Source organism: Crocuta crocuta, unplaced genomic scaffold (assembly GCF_008692635.1).
Source record: "Crocuta crocuta isolate KB4526 unplaced genomic scaffold, BGI_CrCroc_1.0 scaffold163, whole genome shotgun sequence".
NCBI lineage: Eukaryota > Metazoa > Chordata > Mammalia > Carnivora > Hyaenidae > Crocuta > Crocuta crocuta.
In genome coordinates this window covers 6475623-6494280 of record NW_027529533.1, presented here as the reverse complement: position 1 = coordinate 6494280, position 18658 = coordinate 6475623, and the positions used below count along the sequence as shown (strand labels likewise).

The 18658-nt window shown below is 38.2% G+C and overlaps 2 protein-coding genes across 10 annotated transcripts in view; one reads left to right on the top strand and one right to left on the bottom strand.

Moving 5' to 3' along the window:
* Positions 1 to 9551, bottom strand: part of KLHL28 (kelch like family member 28) — a 29229-nt gene extending 19678 nt beyond the window's left edge. Inside the window, exons 1-3 of one of the 6 annotated variants that reach the window (XM_077761293.1) lie at positions 9317 to 9551; positions 8417 to 8638; positions 6864 to 6961 (exon numbers count right to left, since the gene is read on the bottom strand). The gene's annotated coding sequence lies outside the window, so the exon portion shown is untranslated. Of the gene's footprint in view, positions 1 to 6863; positions 6962 to 8416; positions 8639 to 9237 lie in introns of all 6 variants that reach the window. The other 5 variants (XM_077761292.1, XM_077761295.1, XM_077761294.1 and 2 more) reach the window with 5 other exon arrangements.
* A 158-nt stretch (positions 9552 to 9709) lies between these two features.
* TOGARAM1 (TOG array regulator of axonemal microtubules 1) overlaps positions 9710 to 18658 on the top strand; it is an 88821-nt gene continuing 79872 nt past the window's right edge. For all 4 annotated transcript variants that reach the window (XM_077761286.1, XM_077761289.1, XM_077761288.1 and 1 more), the window contains exon 1: positions 9710 to 11942. In XM_077761286.1, coding sequence (XP_077617412.1) covers positions 9900 to 11942 — 2043 coding nt within the window. In that variant the 5' untranslated portion in view covers positions 9710 to 9899. The remainder of the gene's footprint in view (positions 11943 to 18658) is intronic.

Sequence of the window (18658 nt, the reverse complement as noted above, 5' to 3'; positions counted from 1 at the left end):
GAGAGAGAGAGAGAGAGAGAGAGAGGGAGAATCCCAATCAGGCTCCATGCTGTCAGTGCAGAACCTGATGAGGGGCTTGATCCCATGAAATGTGAGATCATGACCTGAGCAAAATCAAAGAGTCGGACGCTTAACCGACTATGACATCCAGGTGCCCCTAAGTTTCTGTTGTTGTAAGCAACTGACTTTGTTGCTATTTGTTACCTAAAAAATTAATACATGGATACTTCAGAACAGATCTTTTGAAGAAATAACATATATGCATACATACATATATATATATAAATGTTTATTTTTGAATAACAGAGAGAGCATGTGTGCATGTGCACAGGGGAGGGGCAGAGAGAGAGGGAGACACAGAATCTGAAGCAGGCTCCAGGCTCCGAGCTGTCAGCACAGACCTTGACGTGGGGCTCAAACCCATGAACTGTGAGATCATGACTTGAGCTGAAGTCCAACACTTAACTGAGCCACCCAGGCACCCTACTTCAGAATCGATCTTAGCGGCTGATTAGAAATATGAACTGCTTTGTTCCTAACTCATTCACACTTCAAACATAAGTTATTGGGATAATATAAAAGTAGAAGACGTGATTCCAATTTTTTTTAATGTTTTTATTTATTTCTGAGAGACAGCGAGAGAAACCANCATGACCCAAGCGAAAGTCGGACGCTTAACCAACTAAGCCACCCAGGTGCCCCGATTTCAATTTTTAAAGTATTACCAAATCAAAACATCCCAAATAATATCAATACAGATAGGACTGGGAGAATATAGCAATTTATTCCCATGCATTTTGAAGTGGAAATATCCAAATACTGAAACTTTTTATCTTCATCAAGAACTTTATCATTTCACACTTGTTTCAAATGAATTTTAAATCTATTAACAAATTACGGTAACATGGCCACCTAACAGCTGGTATCAGTGACCTCCACTTCTGATCTCTCCAAATAATCCCATGCACATCTAACAGAATAATCTCAGTCATGGTATGAACGAGTCTCAAGAAATTTCTGGAAAAAAAAAATTCTGTGTCTTCCAACAAGTACATTAGTCCAGAACAGAAAATTGATTAAGAAGAGAGCAACCATAAGGTGTACATTTAAATACAGATCTGTTCTTTTACTTACAATAGGACTGACCTTTTAATCTATTTAACTCCCTTTAGTCTCAGTTTAGTGGAAAAAATGAATATCTTGACTAAAAAGTGAAAAATGAACAACAGGAGTAGAAAACAGAAACAGAAAATAAGCGAAAAGATTAAGAAAGCAGTCTTAAGCTACTTTACATCTAGTTAACTTCTCTCATCTTCATTTTTTTGATCTGTAAAATGAGATCATTATACCTGAACTATATATGTCACAAGATTTTTGAGGGTCAAATTAGATATTGCACATGAAAAGTCAACAAACTTTAAGAGTTACAGGCATAGGGTATTATGGTGCAGCAACAAAAGGGATAACAGTATCAGGAAATAAGGGACCTTGGAAATATATTGAGATCATGACCTGAGCCAAAGTTGGGCGCCTAACCAAATGAGCCACCGAGGTGCTGCTATAACATTTCTAAACTACTCTAGCCTTATAGAAAAAATGAGCTAAAGAAATGAATAGCTCATTAAAAAGTGTAAATGTTCTTAACTATATGGAAAATTGCTCTACTTCACTTATAATAATATGGATGAAAACGAGTTAATAATTCTTTCTTGGCAATATACTTTGTTGGTAGGAATATGAGAAACAGGCATCCTCACATATTGCTGTGCAGATGTCAAATATTTAAGACTTCTGGAGGTAACTCTGGAACATCTAGGAAAACTACATTTGCATTTATGCTTTGACCCAACAATCCTACTTCTAAGAATTTATCCAAAAAACACACTGTCAAAAAATATATAATGACACCTGCATAAGGTTAATAATTGCAAGTCTATTTGTAAAAGCAAAAGAATAATTCTTTATGTTTATTTTTATGCTTGAGAGACAAGATGTAACTGACCAAAAATTTTAAAACAACTCTAAAGTCTGCCAATAAAAGAATGGTTGAAAAAAACCAATGATATCCAAATCAATGGAGTGCTATGCAGCTGTGGAAGAAGAATGAGGAATCTCTGTACATAAGCTCTAGAGGGATCTCTCTGATCCAAGCAAGAGAAATATGTGTATAGTATGTCACCATTTACCTAAGAAAGGGGAGGTTACAAATATAGAGATTCACTTATATAAAAACAAAGGAAATATTAAATAATATATTTTTTAAAAGGTTATCTATCTGTGAGGGAACAGAGTAGAGGAGATAGAGATAGAAACTAGACATCTCTGAATATATCCCATTTTACAGATCTATCTATGAAAAAAGGAAAGTATTTTATGTAATTATAAAGCAAAATTAAACCTTAAAAACACAATCCATAATAAATTTGAAAATAAAAGAAAGCAAAAGAAATCAACGTTCATCTAGTTAGTGGTCTAACTAAATCATTCCAAATACCTTTAAATCAGTAATTTGATGGTCCTTTCCTAGTAGGATACGCCCTAAAAAAACTTACACTATTTTCAGTATTCACACTGTTGATGAAAGTGTTACTTGCATTTTGAAACTGTTATGTATACATTACATTTCTAATTTCATCATCCCTAGGGTCACTATGATCTGTAATTCTCAGGAGAGGAGAAAAGAGATAAAGATGTGAGACTAAGATATTAAATATAAACCTTGAACTCTGATTTTGAATAAAAAGTTTAAGAATAAATCTATATACAGAAACATTATATATACTAATATATGTTTTATGCATACAATATATAAATGGAAATGAGATACACAAATATATAAACTACATATATTATTTTAAGAAAAAAATTGATTATATTTACTAGCTCTGTTTACTGAAAAGGGCTAGAAACTATTAGACTAATGGCTGATTCAAGGCCTGGGGCAGAAAAACATCAAGATAGATTTGAATTTTTACATACTAGGTAGCCAGGAAGCTATCAATGACAACAAAGGTTATAAAAAACTGAGGAGCCAAACTGAGCAGGCTTTCACTAGTGAAAGATGGGACAAAATGAGTATCAGTATCTGCAACTGATTAAAACCTATCAGACATGCTTAAATCCATGAGTCCATAATGATAACAAAATTATGATAATTAAAAGAAAGTCCTAATTCACCACCACTGGAGGATGCTAATGAACCAACTTATTATTTGAAATCTAGTAAATAAAGGGAAAGAATCAAACATTAATCATGTCTTTCCAATACTAACTACACGACTGAGTTACCAAATAAATGAGGGGAAGTTTCTTTCATAAAGTGCTCCAGTTAATAAATAAAAGAATGAAAGAGTGTCACCATTTCACAATCTTTTTTTTTTTTTTTTTATAGTTTATTGTCAAATTAGTTTCCACATAACACTCAGTGCTCATCCCCACAAGTATCCTCCTCCATGCCCATCCCAACCATTTCACAATCTTAATGAATAAAATATAGGTAGGCAATGATTATGAACGGCTGCTAATATCACAAAGAGACAACCAAACATCAGGGCCTTCTGATAGGAGACCATAATTATTACCTATTATTACTCTTGAACTCCCCAACCCCCCACACCAAAATCAAACATGAAGTCAACAGTCTAGATCCAACTATTAATTTACAAGAAATACAGAAAATAGTAAAAGCATGTTAAACTATAACAAAAAAGATGCAATCAGCAAAAACATCCTGAGTGTGAGAAACTTCACGGAATAAATAACCTAGATGCTTCCACAAATAAACTGATATAAAAAGAGAATGAAACTACAGTTCAAAATAAACTTGAAACACATATCAAGCAAATATAACTAATGAGCTGTACAAGTGTGCGTACATACATGTGCACACATACCCATACATATACATTTAGGAGACAACAGGAAATTTGTACACTAACTGGATTACTGATTATATTAACTAATCACTATAACTTTAGTTGCTGAAAAAGGATATTATAGTTATGTTTTTATATGTTTATATGTTACATATAAACGTATATAGTAGCTTTAAGAGTTATCTTTTTATACTAAAATATTTGTAGATAAAATAATATGTTATCAGGGATTTGCTTCAAAATAATATGGGATGAGCAAGTGGATAGAGATGTAGATGATCTCATGAGTTGCTGTTGAAGCTGGGTGATAAGAGACATGAAGGCTTGTGATATTATTTTATTTTTGCATGTTTTTGAAATTTTGCACAGAAAAAATTTATGTTTAAGGCACTAAACTTGACATAAGACTTAGAGATGAAGAATCTGACATGCAGAGAGTTTAAATGAATTAACAAAGATCATACAAGTAGTAAGAGACATTACGGGGACTATAATGTTTTCCTAATCCTAAAACTACATTCTCTACAAATTACATTGAGAAAATTTCAAAGCTGAACAGTGTAAACCTACTCAAAATATTAACTAAACCAATTTATAATTATTGTCACTCCTGAGAAAACTAGATGATTCTATAAAGAGCAACTGGAATGGGTGTCTGGATGGCTCAGTCAAACATCTGACTGTGGCTCAGGTCATGATCTCAGTTTGGGGTTCAAGCCCCACATCAGACTCTGCTGACAGCTCAGAGCATGGAGCCTGCTTGGAATTCTGTCGCTGTCTCTTTCTGCCTCTCCCGCACTACTAAACTGTCTCTCTTTAATATAAATAAACATTAAAAAATATTTTAAAAAATAAAGAGCAACTGGAATACCGCTGACTGTCACAGTGTGCCAGTTTACTTTTTATAAGCTCAAAATTTCTTAATCTCAGTAAAGTTTAACTCAAACAAGAAACTAAAAAAGGGCAGAACATGGGGCGCCTGAGTAGCTTAGTCGGTTAAGCGTCCGACTTTCGCTTAGGTCATGATCTCGCAGTTCGTGGGTTCGAGCCCCGCGTCGGGCTCTGTGCTGACTGCCAGCTCAGAGCCTGGAGCCTGTTTCAGAGTCTGTATCTCCCTCTCTCTCTGACCCTCCCCTGCTCACACTGTCTCTCTCTCTCCTAGAAATAAATAAAACATTAAAAAAAAAAGGGCAGAATAGAAACTCAAAAATAGGTAGATCACCTAGAAATACACACATATAAAAAATATATACACATACTATGTATATTAGATTCAAAAGTACATCAAGATTTTAAAATGAAATACAGAGGGATCTATGGAACAATCATTCTCTTTTGTTATTTATATAATAGCATTGTTACATAAACATCCACAATATAAAGACAATGTTAGATAAAATCAAACTTTCCATAGCCTACAGCAGCTTCGTAATTTCAGGTTCTGAAAAAAGCTAATAAAGGTCAAGCTGTGAATTTAGTAATTATTTAATTGACACCTAAATTACAAAACAGTTGTGCTGCAATCAGCTGGGAGGCAATTATTTGCTACAAGGAGAATAAATAAGTAGTGACGAGAAATAAAAATTGTTTAAAAAAAATCCAAGCACACATTTACTTTGCTGCAAAAAGTGAGATTTATGAAATAATAAGAATATTTTATATCAATTATTTTTTTAAGTTTCTTTCCCACAGTTTAACTCTGCTCACACGAGAATTCAATTACTGATGGCATACTATTTTACCAGTGAGCCTATGAACAAGTTGGCATATTTTCCTGTTCTCTGGGCCTGATTTTCACTATATCTGAAGAAACAAAAGTAAAATTAGAAGCCTATTATAATATGAATCCTTGTATCATTAAGTCAGATATAATACAAAAGAAAGGAAGTTCCCAAAGCCTTTTCTACACTTGGTAAGATAGAAGTTACTTAAAACTAGTTGCAATGAATGTGAGATCCTGTTACCTTATACAGATTAGCATCAGAAATTCAACAAAAATTGATTTTTGTTTAAAATTATAGTTTGACTCAGTCAGAACTGCATAACAGCTTTGAAACATAAACCTAAATAAATGAAAATGTATCTCTGATATACATCAAGAAAACCTGTTTAATTCCACATATACAAAAACAGACTCATAATTTCTTGACCTTATTAAAGTTTGACTCAAAGAAGAAACTAAAACAGTACAGAAACACCAAAATGGAAGATTAAAATATATATAATAAAATACATGAATGATTAATAATAGAAAAATCTAATTTTTTCCTATAGTTTCAATACTTTTCTCCACCAGAGCTTTTCTTTTTTTTTTTAATGTTTTATTATTTTTTTAATGTTTTTTATTTATTTCTGAGAGAGAGAGAGAGAGACAGCGTGAGCAGGGGAGGGTCAGAGAGAGAGGGAGACACAGAATCCGAAGGAGGCTCTAGGCTCTGAGCTGGCTGTCAGCACAGAGCCCGATTGGGGGCTTGAACCCACGAACCGAGAGATCATGACCTGAGCCAAAGTTGGACGCTTAACCAACTGAGCCACCCAGGTGCCCCAAAGGTGTTATTTATTACTGAGACAGAAACAGAGCATGAGCAGGGGAGGGTCAAGGAGAGAGGGAGACACAGAATCCGAAGCAGGCGCCAGGCTCTGAGCTGTCAGCACAGAGCCTGATGCGGCGTTCAAACTCATGAACCAAACCGAGAGATTGTGACCTGAGTTGAGTGTGCCGCTTAACCGACTGAGCCACCCAGGCGCCCCCACCAGAGCTTTTCCAAAGCTCTACCAAGTACCTACATAATTTGAGTTTACTTTATCTGTGCAATTACTTTCTGATGGATACATCCATGACATGTGCTACAGTACAAACATAGATGTAACTACCAAAAACTGTTGTGAAAATTAGATGAGTCAATATTCATTAAGTACTTATCAGCCTGTATGACACAAACCAAACAATTAATAAACGGTAGTCATATCACGATCTGTTAAATGTACCTTTCATTTGCATGGCATTTCTTCACAATAGCTTCTTAAAACTATACAAAACTCTTAATGGTTTACAGAATTCACAGATTTCCAATATTCCTCGATGTCTGTAAAATTTGAGTAAAAACATGGAAAAAAATCACCAATTAATATCTTATGTCTGTGGAAATAAAAGATGTTCTTAGGGCAATTGTGCTTACCTTGCTAAAGTTCAGCTCAAAAAATTAATGTATCACAAATACTCCTATAATCCATTAATTTAACTACACCTTTTAAAAAGTATTGATATTTTAATTTTACCTGAATTTGGTATTTTCAACATACTCTTCATTATAGCCTTTCAACTTTCAAAGGTGTACTATTAAACACATAGTGTATTCCACTATGGAATCTGATTTAAAAATTTTTATCCTATCTCTGGGGTGCCTGGGTGGCTCGGTCAGTTAAATGTCTAACTTCGAGTCAGGTCATGTTCTCACAGTTTGTGAGTTCAAGCTCTACATAGGGCTCTCTGTTGTTAGTGCGAGCTCACCTGATTCCTTTGTCCCCCTCTCTCTCTGCCCCCTCTACCCAGACTCTTACGTGCTCTCTCTCTCAAAAAATAAACATTAGAAAATTTTTTTTTATCCTATCTCTACTTATGGTTAAACATAAAAGGTTTTTCTACTCAATACACAATTTCTACAACTCCCTGGATTCCTGGAATTATGAATAAAGCTTTTAAAAATTTTTCTTTCTCTCTTAGAATGAGAAAGGGCACAATAACTGGTTGGCTTAAGTACCCACAATCCTTGAAAAGTATTCACTATGAAGAGAAGGGGTAATTCTAAAGCTTCTACCATAACTTTGATGACGATGTATCATTCAAGACTTTCCAAGGTCCTTTTCTTTGATTCCATGACTACCACACAACCTCCAGTTATTAACTCTGCTTCCCAAGTTCTTGGATACAGGAAAGAGTGCACTGGATTTTTCCACCTGAAGATTCTGATCACTGGAAAGGGTTATGTTCTATTCTAACATAAACTGGCATTCTAATATGTACATTCTAAAGTGTACATCATTCTCTTACTCAGTTTAGTTGGAATTGGCCTGGACATTTATGAGTAGAAGTATAAATATGAGTTTCTTACATGGGAAATATGAGAACCAGACAGACATTCCTTTTCACTGAGGACTGCTACAATCATCTCTTGGTTTTAACTCCCTAGCCCTTACCCTGTCCCTTTTTAAAAAAAAAAAAAAAAAAAAGTGTGTTTTTTGTCTTTTTTTGGTCTACCGAAATATAGCTAAACCAAATTAGGCAGATTCATTTAAACACCAAAATCACTAATCAAACTCAAAATAACAACCAACCACAAAAGAACTGAAACCAAGACATGAGGATGATTACATAGGGCTCACTTACATTTACTCTATTCCCAAAAAATAAAAATAAAAAAACCTGTGATATCCAAGTTGTGTTTAAGACAACAAATTATGTTTTAGCTTGCATTATCCGGCAACATTATTTACAAAAGGGTTTGCCATATGAAACTCAATTATCCTAAGACTTCACTTACATTTAAAACGCATAAACTGGAGACTTCAAGCGATAACTTTTCTTCAGCCTTCTCAATGAGTCATTCTAAAGTAGTTGTGTTATTCCTTAAAAAAAAAAAATTCTCCACACTCTAAAAGAATATAGCCTCACACCAGACCCTCCAACACTCCAGCTCTTCAACCGTGTTCGCTTAAGTTTCATTTACAAACAGGAAAGAACGCTCACCAAATTCACAGTACGCCTGAAACAAAGAAACATCTATTATTAGCCCTAAGTCTACAGGGCAGAGTTCTCTTAGGACCGTTATGCCAAGACGTCAACCGCAACTGAAACGGTCTTTGCAATCTCGGTTTCCAGGAGACTGAAAGGCTGCAGAGACGCGCAAGGATCCTGCAGGGAGGTGGGGATGGCACAGGGAGCGGGAGGAGGGAAGGAGTGAAGTCTCACAGAGGAACTGCATTAGGGCACTCTGAAAACGTCTAAGGGAAAGATGGGGAGCTACAGGGGAAATTGAAGTACGTTTTAAAAGAGAATTTAAAGTGATGAGATTAAGAAAAAATGAAAGAAAATCCTCAACCTTCCAAGGCCGGAGTGTAAACGAAGTAGGGAACGGGAGGGGGGAGGACGGAGAAATTAAGGGCCCCAAAGACCAGAATTTGAAAAAGGCATGAGAGCTATGAGGTTGGACTGGGTCCGAATCTCCTGTCAGGGTATGCGGACCGCAGGACAAAACGATCGGAGTTACTCAGGGTTGTAGAAAACAACGCATTTGCAACGGTAACAAGCCCTGCACAAGAAGATGTCGCCTTTCTCCCTGCTTGCTCCTGTTCATTTCTTTACCTCTTACTGCAGCACCAGCGTCACTCCGGCAAAATCCTGCCAAAGCCCGCGCCGCAGGAAGACAGCAAAAGGAAAATACCTGAGTCCCCGGAATCAGGTAGGTAACGACAGGAGGAGAAGTTGCAGGCCAGCAGAGTCGGGGTAGGACCCTCTACTCGTCTCCAGTCAAACCCCGATTCTTTCGGGTGGGGCGGGGAACTTCCGCTCGGAGCGAGAACATCACTTCCGTCTAATGCCTTCCCGATGCTTTGCCTTCTCCGCTCTACGTACGTTCGCTATGTTCGTAATGTTCTCACTTCCTTTCCCCGGAGCCTGCTGCCTAGTCCCAACACCTGACGTGGACTACAGGACCCAGCATTCATCACGGCAGGTCGATTTCCGGGTCAAGAGGTCCGCTCTGGCTGTATCACCATGGAAGCGATCGGTTTGGTCACGTGGTGCCCCTGGATACGCCCGGTGGCTGCTGTGGGGTCTGGGGCTCTGGCAGGGGCCATTTTGCCGAAGGCAGTCTCCGGGAGTCGGGAGCGGCTTGGCAGCTAACTGAAGCTGTTCCTTTCCTTCCTCTACAACTTGGGGCTTGGAGAGGAACCTGGAAGACTGGGCTCCATCGAGCCCTTAAGAGACGATGGTTTCCTCCAGCCTTTGCCACCTGACGACCCTCCATGGCGGCTGTGCCCCCTGCGCTTCTCCTGCTGCCGCACCTTCCAGCCCTCTGTGCCTGTCGCCTCCAGAGCTGCAGTCGTCCTTCCGCCTCAGAGGCTGATGATAGTCGAGGTGGGGGCACCATGAGAGGCGAGAAAAACTACTGCCGTGGAGCTGCGGGAGACCACGGCTCCTGCCCCCCGACACCTTCGCCTCTGGCCTCGACCCTCGTGATGCCGGCGGAAGCAATCACGAGTAGTTGGTCTGGGTCCGGAGGTGGTTTGTCAGGAGGAGACGAAGAGGAGACTCGGCTTCTTCAACTCCTTCGGACCGCGCCAGATCCTTCCGAGGCCTTCCAGGCTTTGCAGGCTGCTTTGCCGCGGCGGGGCGGTCGACTCGGCTTCCCCCGACGGAAGGAAGCATTGTACCGGGCCTTGGGCCGAGTGCTTGTGGAAGGAGGTAGTGATGAGAAGCGACTCTGCTTGCAACTCCTTTCGGACGTTCTCCGGGGTCAGGGGGAGGCGGGCCAGCTGGAAGAGGCGTTTAGCTTAGCACTTCTGCCTCAACTGGTTGTCTCCTTAAGAGAAGAGAATCCAGCCCTACGGAAAGATGCGCTGCAAATCCTACATGTCTGTCTGAAACGTAGTTCTGGACAGGTGCTGAGAACGCTTATACAACAGGGACTGGAAAGTACCGACGCCCGGCTTCGCGCTTCCACAGCACTGCTGTTTCCTATTCTGCTTACTCCTGAGGATTTGTTGCTCAGCCTAGATCTCACCGAGGTAATAATATCTCTAGCCAGAAAACTTGGCGATCAGGAGGTAGAAGAAGAATCAGAGACTGCTTTCTCTGCACTTCAGCAAATTGGGGAACGACTTGGCCATGAGAGATTCCACTCCTATATCTCTCGCCTGCCATCTGCGTTGAGGAGACACTACAATCGCCGCCTGGAGTCCCAGTTTGGAAGTCAGGTTCCTTACTATTTGGAACTTGAAGCCTCTGGATTTCCCGAAGATCCTCACCCCTGTGCAGTGACTCTTTCCAACAGCAATCTTAAATTTGGGATTATTCCTCAAGAGCTGCATTCAAGATTGTTAGACCAGGAAGACTATAAGAACCGGACTCAGGCTGTTGAGGAACTAAAACAGGTGATGGGAAGATTTAACCCTAGTTCTACCCCTCATTCCAGTCTTGTCGGTTTCATTAGCTTGCTGTATAATTTGTTAGACGATTCTAACTTCAAAGTGGTCCATGGCACACTTCAGGTCCTGCATTTACTGGTTATTCGCCTTGGAGAGCAGGTACACCAGTTCTTGGGACCAGTTATAGCAGCCTCTGTCAAAGTGCTGGCAGATAACAAGTTGGTAATCAAACAAGAATACATGAAAATCTTCCTCAAGCTAATGAAGGAGGTAGGTCCTCAACAGGTGCTTTGTTTACTCCTGGAACATCTCAAACATAAGCATTCCAGAGTGAGAGAGGAGGTAGTGAACATTTGCATCTGCTCTCTCCTGACTTACCCCAGTGAGGATTTTGACTTAACCAAACTGTCTTTTGATCTTGCCCCAGCTCTTGTAGATAGCAAACGAAGGGTACGGCAAGCAGCTCTTGAAGCCTTTGCTGTGTTGGCATCGTCAATGGGCTCAGGTAAAACCGGCATCCTTTTCAAAGCTGTGGATACTGTTGAACTGCAAGATAATGGAGATGGAGTGATGAATGCTGTGCAGGCCAGGTTGGCTAGGAAAACCCTCCCAAGGATAACAGAACAGGGATTTGTAGAATATGCAGTACTTATGCCATCATCTGCCCAGGGTAGGTCAAGCCATTTGGCCCATGGAGCAGATACAGATTGGCTTTTGGCTGGTAACAGAACTCAGAGCGCACACTGTCACTGTGGTGACTACACAAGGGACAGCCTGCAAATTTATGGATCTTACAGTCCTACTATATGTACCCGAAGGGTATTAAGTGCAGGAAAAGGAAAAAATAAATTACCATGGGAAAATGAGCAGTCTGGAGTCACGGGAGAAAACCAGACCTCCAATCCCAAGGATATCGAACAGGTATGCATCTTTTCTAATTTTCTTGAGTTGAAACTAGAAAGAGTTTAACATGAAAATAGGCCTGTAAGGACTTAAGGGTGAGACTGCTAGAGGGTTTTATGCTTTGTTTTTAATTCGATTTTGTATAATGATGTGGACATCTATTGTAATGGTACAGACCGTGTAGGAACATTTAATAAGCTTACTGCTTGATGGATTTCATTGAGTTTGAGGCACAATATGATTATGGCAATACTTGAATTTCAATTTTGGCCTGTCAACTTGGTATGTCAATTATCTCATCCATACAGCAAACGCTGAATATTTAGTACTTGTCAGATAAAGAGCTGAGCTCTGATAATGAAAATGAGGCTGGTTCCATGAAGTTTAGGGAGAAAGTCAGACCTGTAAATGGACAATTTCAAATTTGTTAAGTGCTAAAGAAGAAATATAAAGAGTCCTTTAGGAATACTGAAAATAGAAAAAAGAATTCCACTAGAAGAGTTCCAAGAATTCCTCCAAGAAGTTCCAAGAAGTCTTCCAGGATATGACATCTGAACTGATTTCCCCCCAAAGGTTTTATTTTGAAAATTCCAAGTCTACAGATAATTTAAAAGACTTGTATCAGTGAATATCCATCTACTTCATCTATATTTACCAGTTGTCATCTTGCCGTATATGCTTCATATTTGCTGAACCATTTGATAGCAAGTGCAGATATCTTGTATTTCATTTCTAAATATTTCTACATTTATCTTCTAAGAATGGCATTTTCCTTTATCATATATATACTGTATACACCTCAGAAAATCAATAATAATTCAGTAATATCTAATATATAGTCTGTGTTTAAATTTTTCCAATTGACCTTAAAAAATGTCTTATAGTAGCGTTTGTTTTACTTTTATCACCCAGGTTCCAATCATGGTTCACATGGTTATTATATCTCTTATCTAGAACAGTATGCCTACCTGTTTAATTGTTTTTTATGACATCGACTTATTGGAAGAGTCTAGAATAGTTTTTGTAGAATTTCCTACATTCTTTAATTTTCCTGATTGTTTCTTTATGGATATATTCGAGATAAACAATTTTAGCAAAAATGTTACATAGGAGATATTGTGAAGTTCACATTATATCACATCAGGATACATATAATAAGTTATCTCACTACTGGTGAGCTAAATTTTACCACTTGGTTAATGTAGAGAAACCAAATCACTCTCTTGTAAGGTTTATTTTCCTCTTTATAATTAGCATATGATCTATAAGGTGATACTTCGAGACTGTATGGCTAACCCAAAAACTTTTCAGTCACTGTTCTTAGCATCCAATAGTGATCCTTACCTATATCATTTATTACATTGAGGTCTACAAAGAAAGGGTAATTTTTAAAACATTCTTACATTTCTCCTATATTTGTTATCTGGCATTCTTTTTTATTCTTTGTGTTAAGTATATCAGTATTCCTTTTGATGTTAAAATTGGCTCAAAGTTGACCAGTGGCCAGTTCTTATGTCCTTTGACATGACTCGTTAGTCATTGAACACGTCCTTAGTCATACAGGATTCCCAGACTTACTTTGTACCTTTCTCGTGTCAGACCTGGAATCAACCATTTTTTCAAACTGCTTTTTTAGTTAAAAGTAGAATTTAAAGGGGTGCCTAGGTGGCTCAGTCAGTTAAGCGTCCGACTTTGGCTCAAGTCATGATCTCATGGTTCGTGGGTTTGAGCTTCGCGTCAAGTTCTGTGCTGACAGCTAGCTCAGAGCTTGGAGCCTGTTGCAGATCGTGCTCTGTGCTGACAGCTAGCTTGGAGCCTGTTTCAGATTCTGTGTCTCCCTCTCTTTCTGACCCTCCCCTGCTCACGCTGTCTCTCTCTTTCTCAGAAACAAATTAAAAAAAAAAAAAATTTAAAAATTTTTTGAAAAAAAGAGTAGAATTTAAAAACCGAAATCTAACTGTACTCATCGCTATTGTTTACTCTTGTGGAATGGTCATTTCAGTGGACAGAACCAGGGAGTACCTTTGTGTGTGTGTGTGTATGTGTGTGTGTATCAAATTGATACTTACAGTTCAAATCCAGCACTACAGGGTTTTTCTTGATCTTCCTTTAGTCCATATTTATATCTCCCTTCTCTCACAGTAAAACCCTGGTTCCCAGTATTGATCGTATTTATTTATATACTGTATTCTATGATACACAAAAAATAATTACTACACCAATAACCTAACAACTTAACTCCCTACCTGAAGTTCAAGATTTCTTTGCAGTTCTTTTTCTGCTTAGAATTTTTGTTTTAGAATTCTCTGTTGAGAACAGAGTTTTGTTCTCAAACTTCTCTTAAATGTTTTCTGAATTACTGTGATTTAAATGGTGTGATGCAAGATGAGTAGGAGTTTGCTTGTGTGAATGGGTTCTGGGGAAGCATCCAGGTGGGAGGAATATATGTTGAGACACTGAGTTATGAAAGGACTTAGCAAATTAATAAGAAATGGCTAGTTTCTGAACAGCTGTAACTGTTTGGTAGTAGGAGAAGATATTAGAAATGTAATCAGAAGCAAAAATATAGAGGTTGTTACAAAAGAGGTGTTTGTACTTTTTGCAGTAGATCTCAAATGGATGAAGGTAAACTAAATATTCTCATTCCTTCTAGCTCCAAAATTTGTTGATTTTTAGGTATAATTTTCAGATTTACATAATCTAGTTATATAGTTGTTCTTATATACTGCAAACATTATCTGGCAGTGAATTTTTTTCTGTAAGCATTTATCTTAACGCTGCTTGTTCTTTGTCAAAACTAAAATGATAGTTTATCAAGAAGATTCTGGGGCACTTGGGTGGCTCAATCAGTTGAGGTCTGACTTCTGCTCACGTCTCGATCTTGTGGTTCATGAGTTTGAGCTCCACATTGGGCTCACTGCTGTCAACCTGCAGAGCAGAGCCAGGTTCGGATCCTCTGTCATCCCTCTGCTTGTGCTCCCCCAAAATGAATAATATTTTTAAAAAAATAAGATGATTCTGGTGCTGACCAAAGCACTAATTATCTGAAAATAAGTGCATTTTTGAAATTCCAGTGTAGATATATATTGCTTTTAAAGATGGAACTTGGGGCATCTGGGTGGCTCAGTTGTTTGAGGACCCAACTCTTGATTTAAGCTCAGGTCACGGTCTCATGGTTCTTGATATCGGGACCCACATGGGGCTCTGCTGACGGCATGGAGCCTGCTTAGGGTTCTCTCTCCCTCTCTCTCTGCCCCTCCCCTGCTTGCTCACACTCTCTCTCTCACTCTGATTCTCCCTTGCACATACGCAGGCACACTCTCAAAATAAATAAATAAATAAAATTTAGAAATAAATAAAAATAAAAGAACATATCCCAGAAATTAAGTTATACTTTATTGCTCACAAATGGTTTATAGAAGAACTACATTAGAATTTATCTTGAGGACAGGGATTAAATACTTAAATATTTTTAGGTGAGCAGTTTTTGAAGTATATATGTATTTTAATTAACAAGCATTATTTTTTAGAGCAGCCCCAAGGAAAGTACAGAGACTTCTGTTATCTCCTTCCCCCTCACACATGCACAGTCTTCTGTACCACCCAGTGGTATGTTTATTGCAATTGATATAAATTGACATATTATCACCAAAAGTTTGTAGTTTTTCATTAGGGTTTGCTCTTGGTGTTGTACATTCTGTGGGTTTGGACAAATATATCCATGTCCAGTATCTACCATTGTAGTGTCATACAATATAGTTTCACTGTGCCGAAAATCCTCTATGCTCTGCCTCTTCACCATTCCTTCTTTCCCTTTCAGCAACCACTGATCTTACTGTTTCCATAGTTTTGCCTTTTCCAGAATGCCATGGCCCCTGATCTGAATTGTGTTGGCTCCTGCCCAAGTTCTGCCTTAACATTTCCAGTCTACTGTTAATCTGTTATTTCTGTCTTGTCCACATGTAGCAGTGGTTAGTTACATTAAACAGCAAAGCTTCCAGAAAAACTCATGAATGTTTATGTACTTCTGTAGCTTATTTTAAAAGTAGACTAGTTTGCTTAGATGATTTCTGTAATGTAATGTTAGAAAATAAGTTTACAAGAGAGAAGTAGGGCTACACTGGAATCTCTTGAATATCAGACCAAAGAGTTTAGCTTGTAAGTGCACACAAGTTGGGGAGTGGCAGGGAAAGAGAGTAGAGAGAGAATCCCAAACAGACGCCACACTATCAGCGCAGAGCCTACACAGGCTTCACAAATTGTGAGATCATGACCTGAACCAAAATCAAGAGTTGGATGCTGAACTGACTGAGTCACCCAGGTGCCCCTCCTTTTTTTTTTTTTTTTAGGCAATTTTAGGAAAATTCATCACAACAATAGCAGTGTGTAGGTTGTGTTTTGTTTCTTTTTTCTTTCGTTCTTTGTTTGTTTTAGAGCTAGAGACTGGAGACTTACAAGATTAATTAGACTTAGGTATTGGACTACTTGTGTGAGGTGTTGAGATCTGTAAGGATTAGCAGGGTATCAGGATTAGACTAGAAAAAAAATAATCGATGTAAGAGATGTTTCAGAACATTTAGTGACCAAGTATTGGAGTAGAGGGAGAGAGAGAGAGATAACTAAGATTTAAATGAGGTGACCAATGCATAATAGATCCGTAAATACATATAGGAAGGCCCCAAACAAGGAAATTAATTTGGTAGAAAATGAATTTTAGGTGGAACAAGGTAGAATATTCCAGTTCAGTTTGAAGAATACTATTCCAGAGACAAGGAAAGAACTAGAGATGTAGATCTTGGAAGTCATATACTGAGAAGTAATTGCTGAGACTGAGAATGGATAGACTCTGCAGTGAAGGGTGTGTAGAGCAAGAGCAGCGTGCTTAGGACTCAGTCTTGGCATACAGCCCCATTTAGGGAATAGAAATAGGAGGTAGAACCAAACAAGGCAAAGAAACAGGTGCCTAAGAGCTGGAAGAGAACCAAGAAAAAACAAAGTTATAGAAGCAAAGCAGAAAGTTTCAGGAAATACATCTGTACCAGTAAATGCAGGAGAGATTAAGGAGAAGGAAGACTGAAACATGACTTGTTCTTACATATTCAACCTGCTACTTTTAAAATAATTTTTTTTTATATTTTTATTTATTTCTAGGAGAGAGAGAGAGAGACAGCGTGAAGAGGGGAGGGTCAGAGAGAGAGGGAGACACAGACTCCGAAATAGGCTCCAGGCTCTGAGCTGGCAGTCAGCACAGAGCCCGACGCGGGGCTCGAACCCACTACCGCGAGATCATGACCTAAGCGAAAGTCGGACACTTAACCGACTAAGCCACCCAGGTGCCCCTAAAATAATTTTTAATAACTTTATATTTCTGAATTTCCTCTTAATAATTTTTCTATTTATAAAAGAGTTATATGTACTTACAGAAAATTTGGAATATGTAAAAAGGCACAAAGAAGAAAATGAGATTTTTCTAGCAGTAATCCCAGTACTGAGAGAGGTCTGCACTGAGTGTTTTGTTGCCAGATTCTTTTTTCATTACATGAAGGTACTCCTTTCATTTATTCACTTGGCACCATGAACATTTTTTAATATCAGTTAATCTGTAGAAGGATCTCTAATGGCTATTTAATATTAGATCATATAATATCATGGTCTAGGGGCACCTGGGTGGCTCAGTCGGCTAAGCGTCCGACTTCAGCTCAGGTCATGATTTCACAGTTTGTGGGCTGTTGGGCTCTGTGCTGACAGCTAGCTCAGAGCCTGGTGCCTGTTTCAGATTCTGTGTCTCCCTCTCTCTGACCGTTCCCTGTTCATGCTCTCTCTCTCTCAAAAATAAATAAAATATTAAAAAAATGTATCATGGCCTATTTAACTGCTCTCTTACTTTTGATATTTAAACTTTTAAATTCTGGTATTGTTTCCACCATTTAGTTGATTTTTTTGTGCCTTGACATATCAAATCACTGATAACCAGGTTCCTGGGATGTTCTAACTTTGCATTTCTTTTTATGTTTTTTATGAGTGTTTTAATGGGTTAATGGGGTCAGTGATCAGGCCTGACTAAAATATTAGTTATATTTTTCCTAACAGATTTCTGTACAGTGTGGTAAGAGTCATAGTAGTCAGTAAACTAGAATGAAAAATAAGCAGCATGCTTGCTTCATGTGTATGTAGTTATTAGGTCTGTAGCTTTTTCAGGGTGGGAGAATTGATTATCGGAGGGTCGCTGGGACATGGAAAAGAGTGGTTTTAGAAGAATGTTGTAGAGACCGAATTTAAAAGTTTATGAAGTGACTTGATAAGTAAAAACAGGCAAGTAGGGCTTTATTCAACATCTTTTTGATCATCTGCTACGTGTGAAGCCAAGTGCAAGCTTATAACCTACTCTTTTAAAGCACCTAGCATTTTTTTTTCTCTCATTATTTAGCCATGTGAGCCATGTTCTCTTTCTCTTCAATGATGGTAAGCACTAGGGTGATAGGGACTATTTCTTTTGATTTTTGGATTTTGCAATAGTACTAACCATAGTGCTGTGTCCACAATTAGTATCAATAAATATGTATTAAGTGAGAAGACATCTAAGGGCTTGACAGTGAAAGAAAAGACCAAGCAAGGTATAGCAGGATGAGTTATTACTGTGTTTTATTTTATTTTATTTAAAAAAATTTTTTTTTTAATGTTTTATTTATTTCTAGGAGAGAGAGAGAGAGACAATGTGAGCAGGGGAGGGTCAG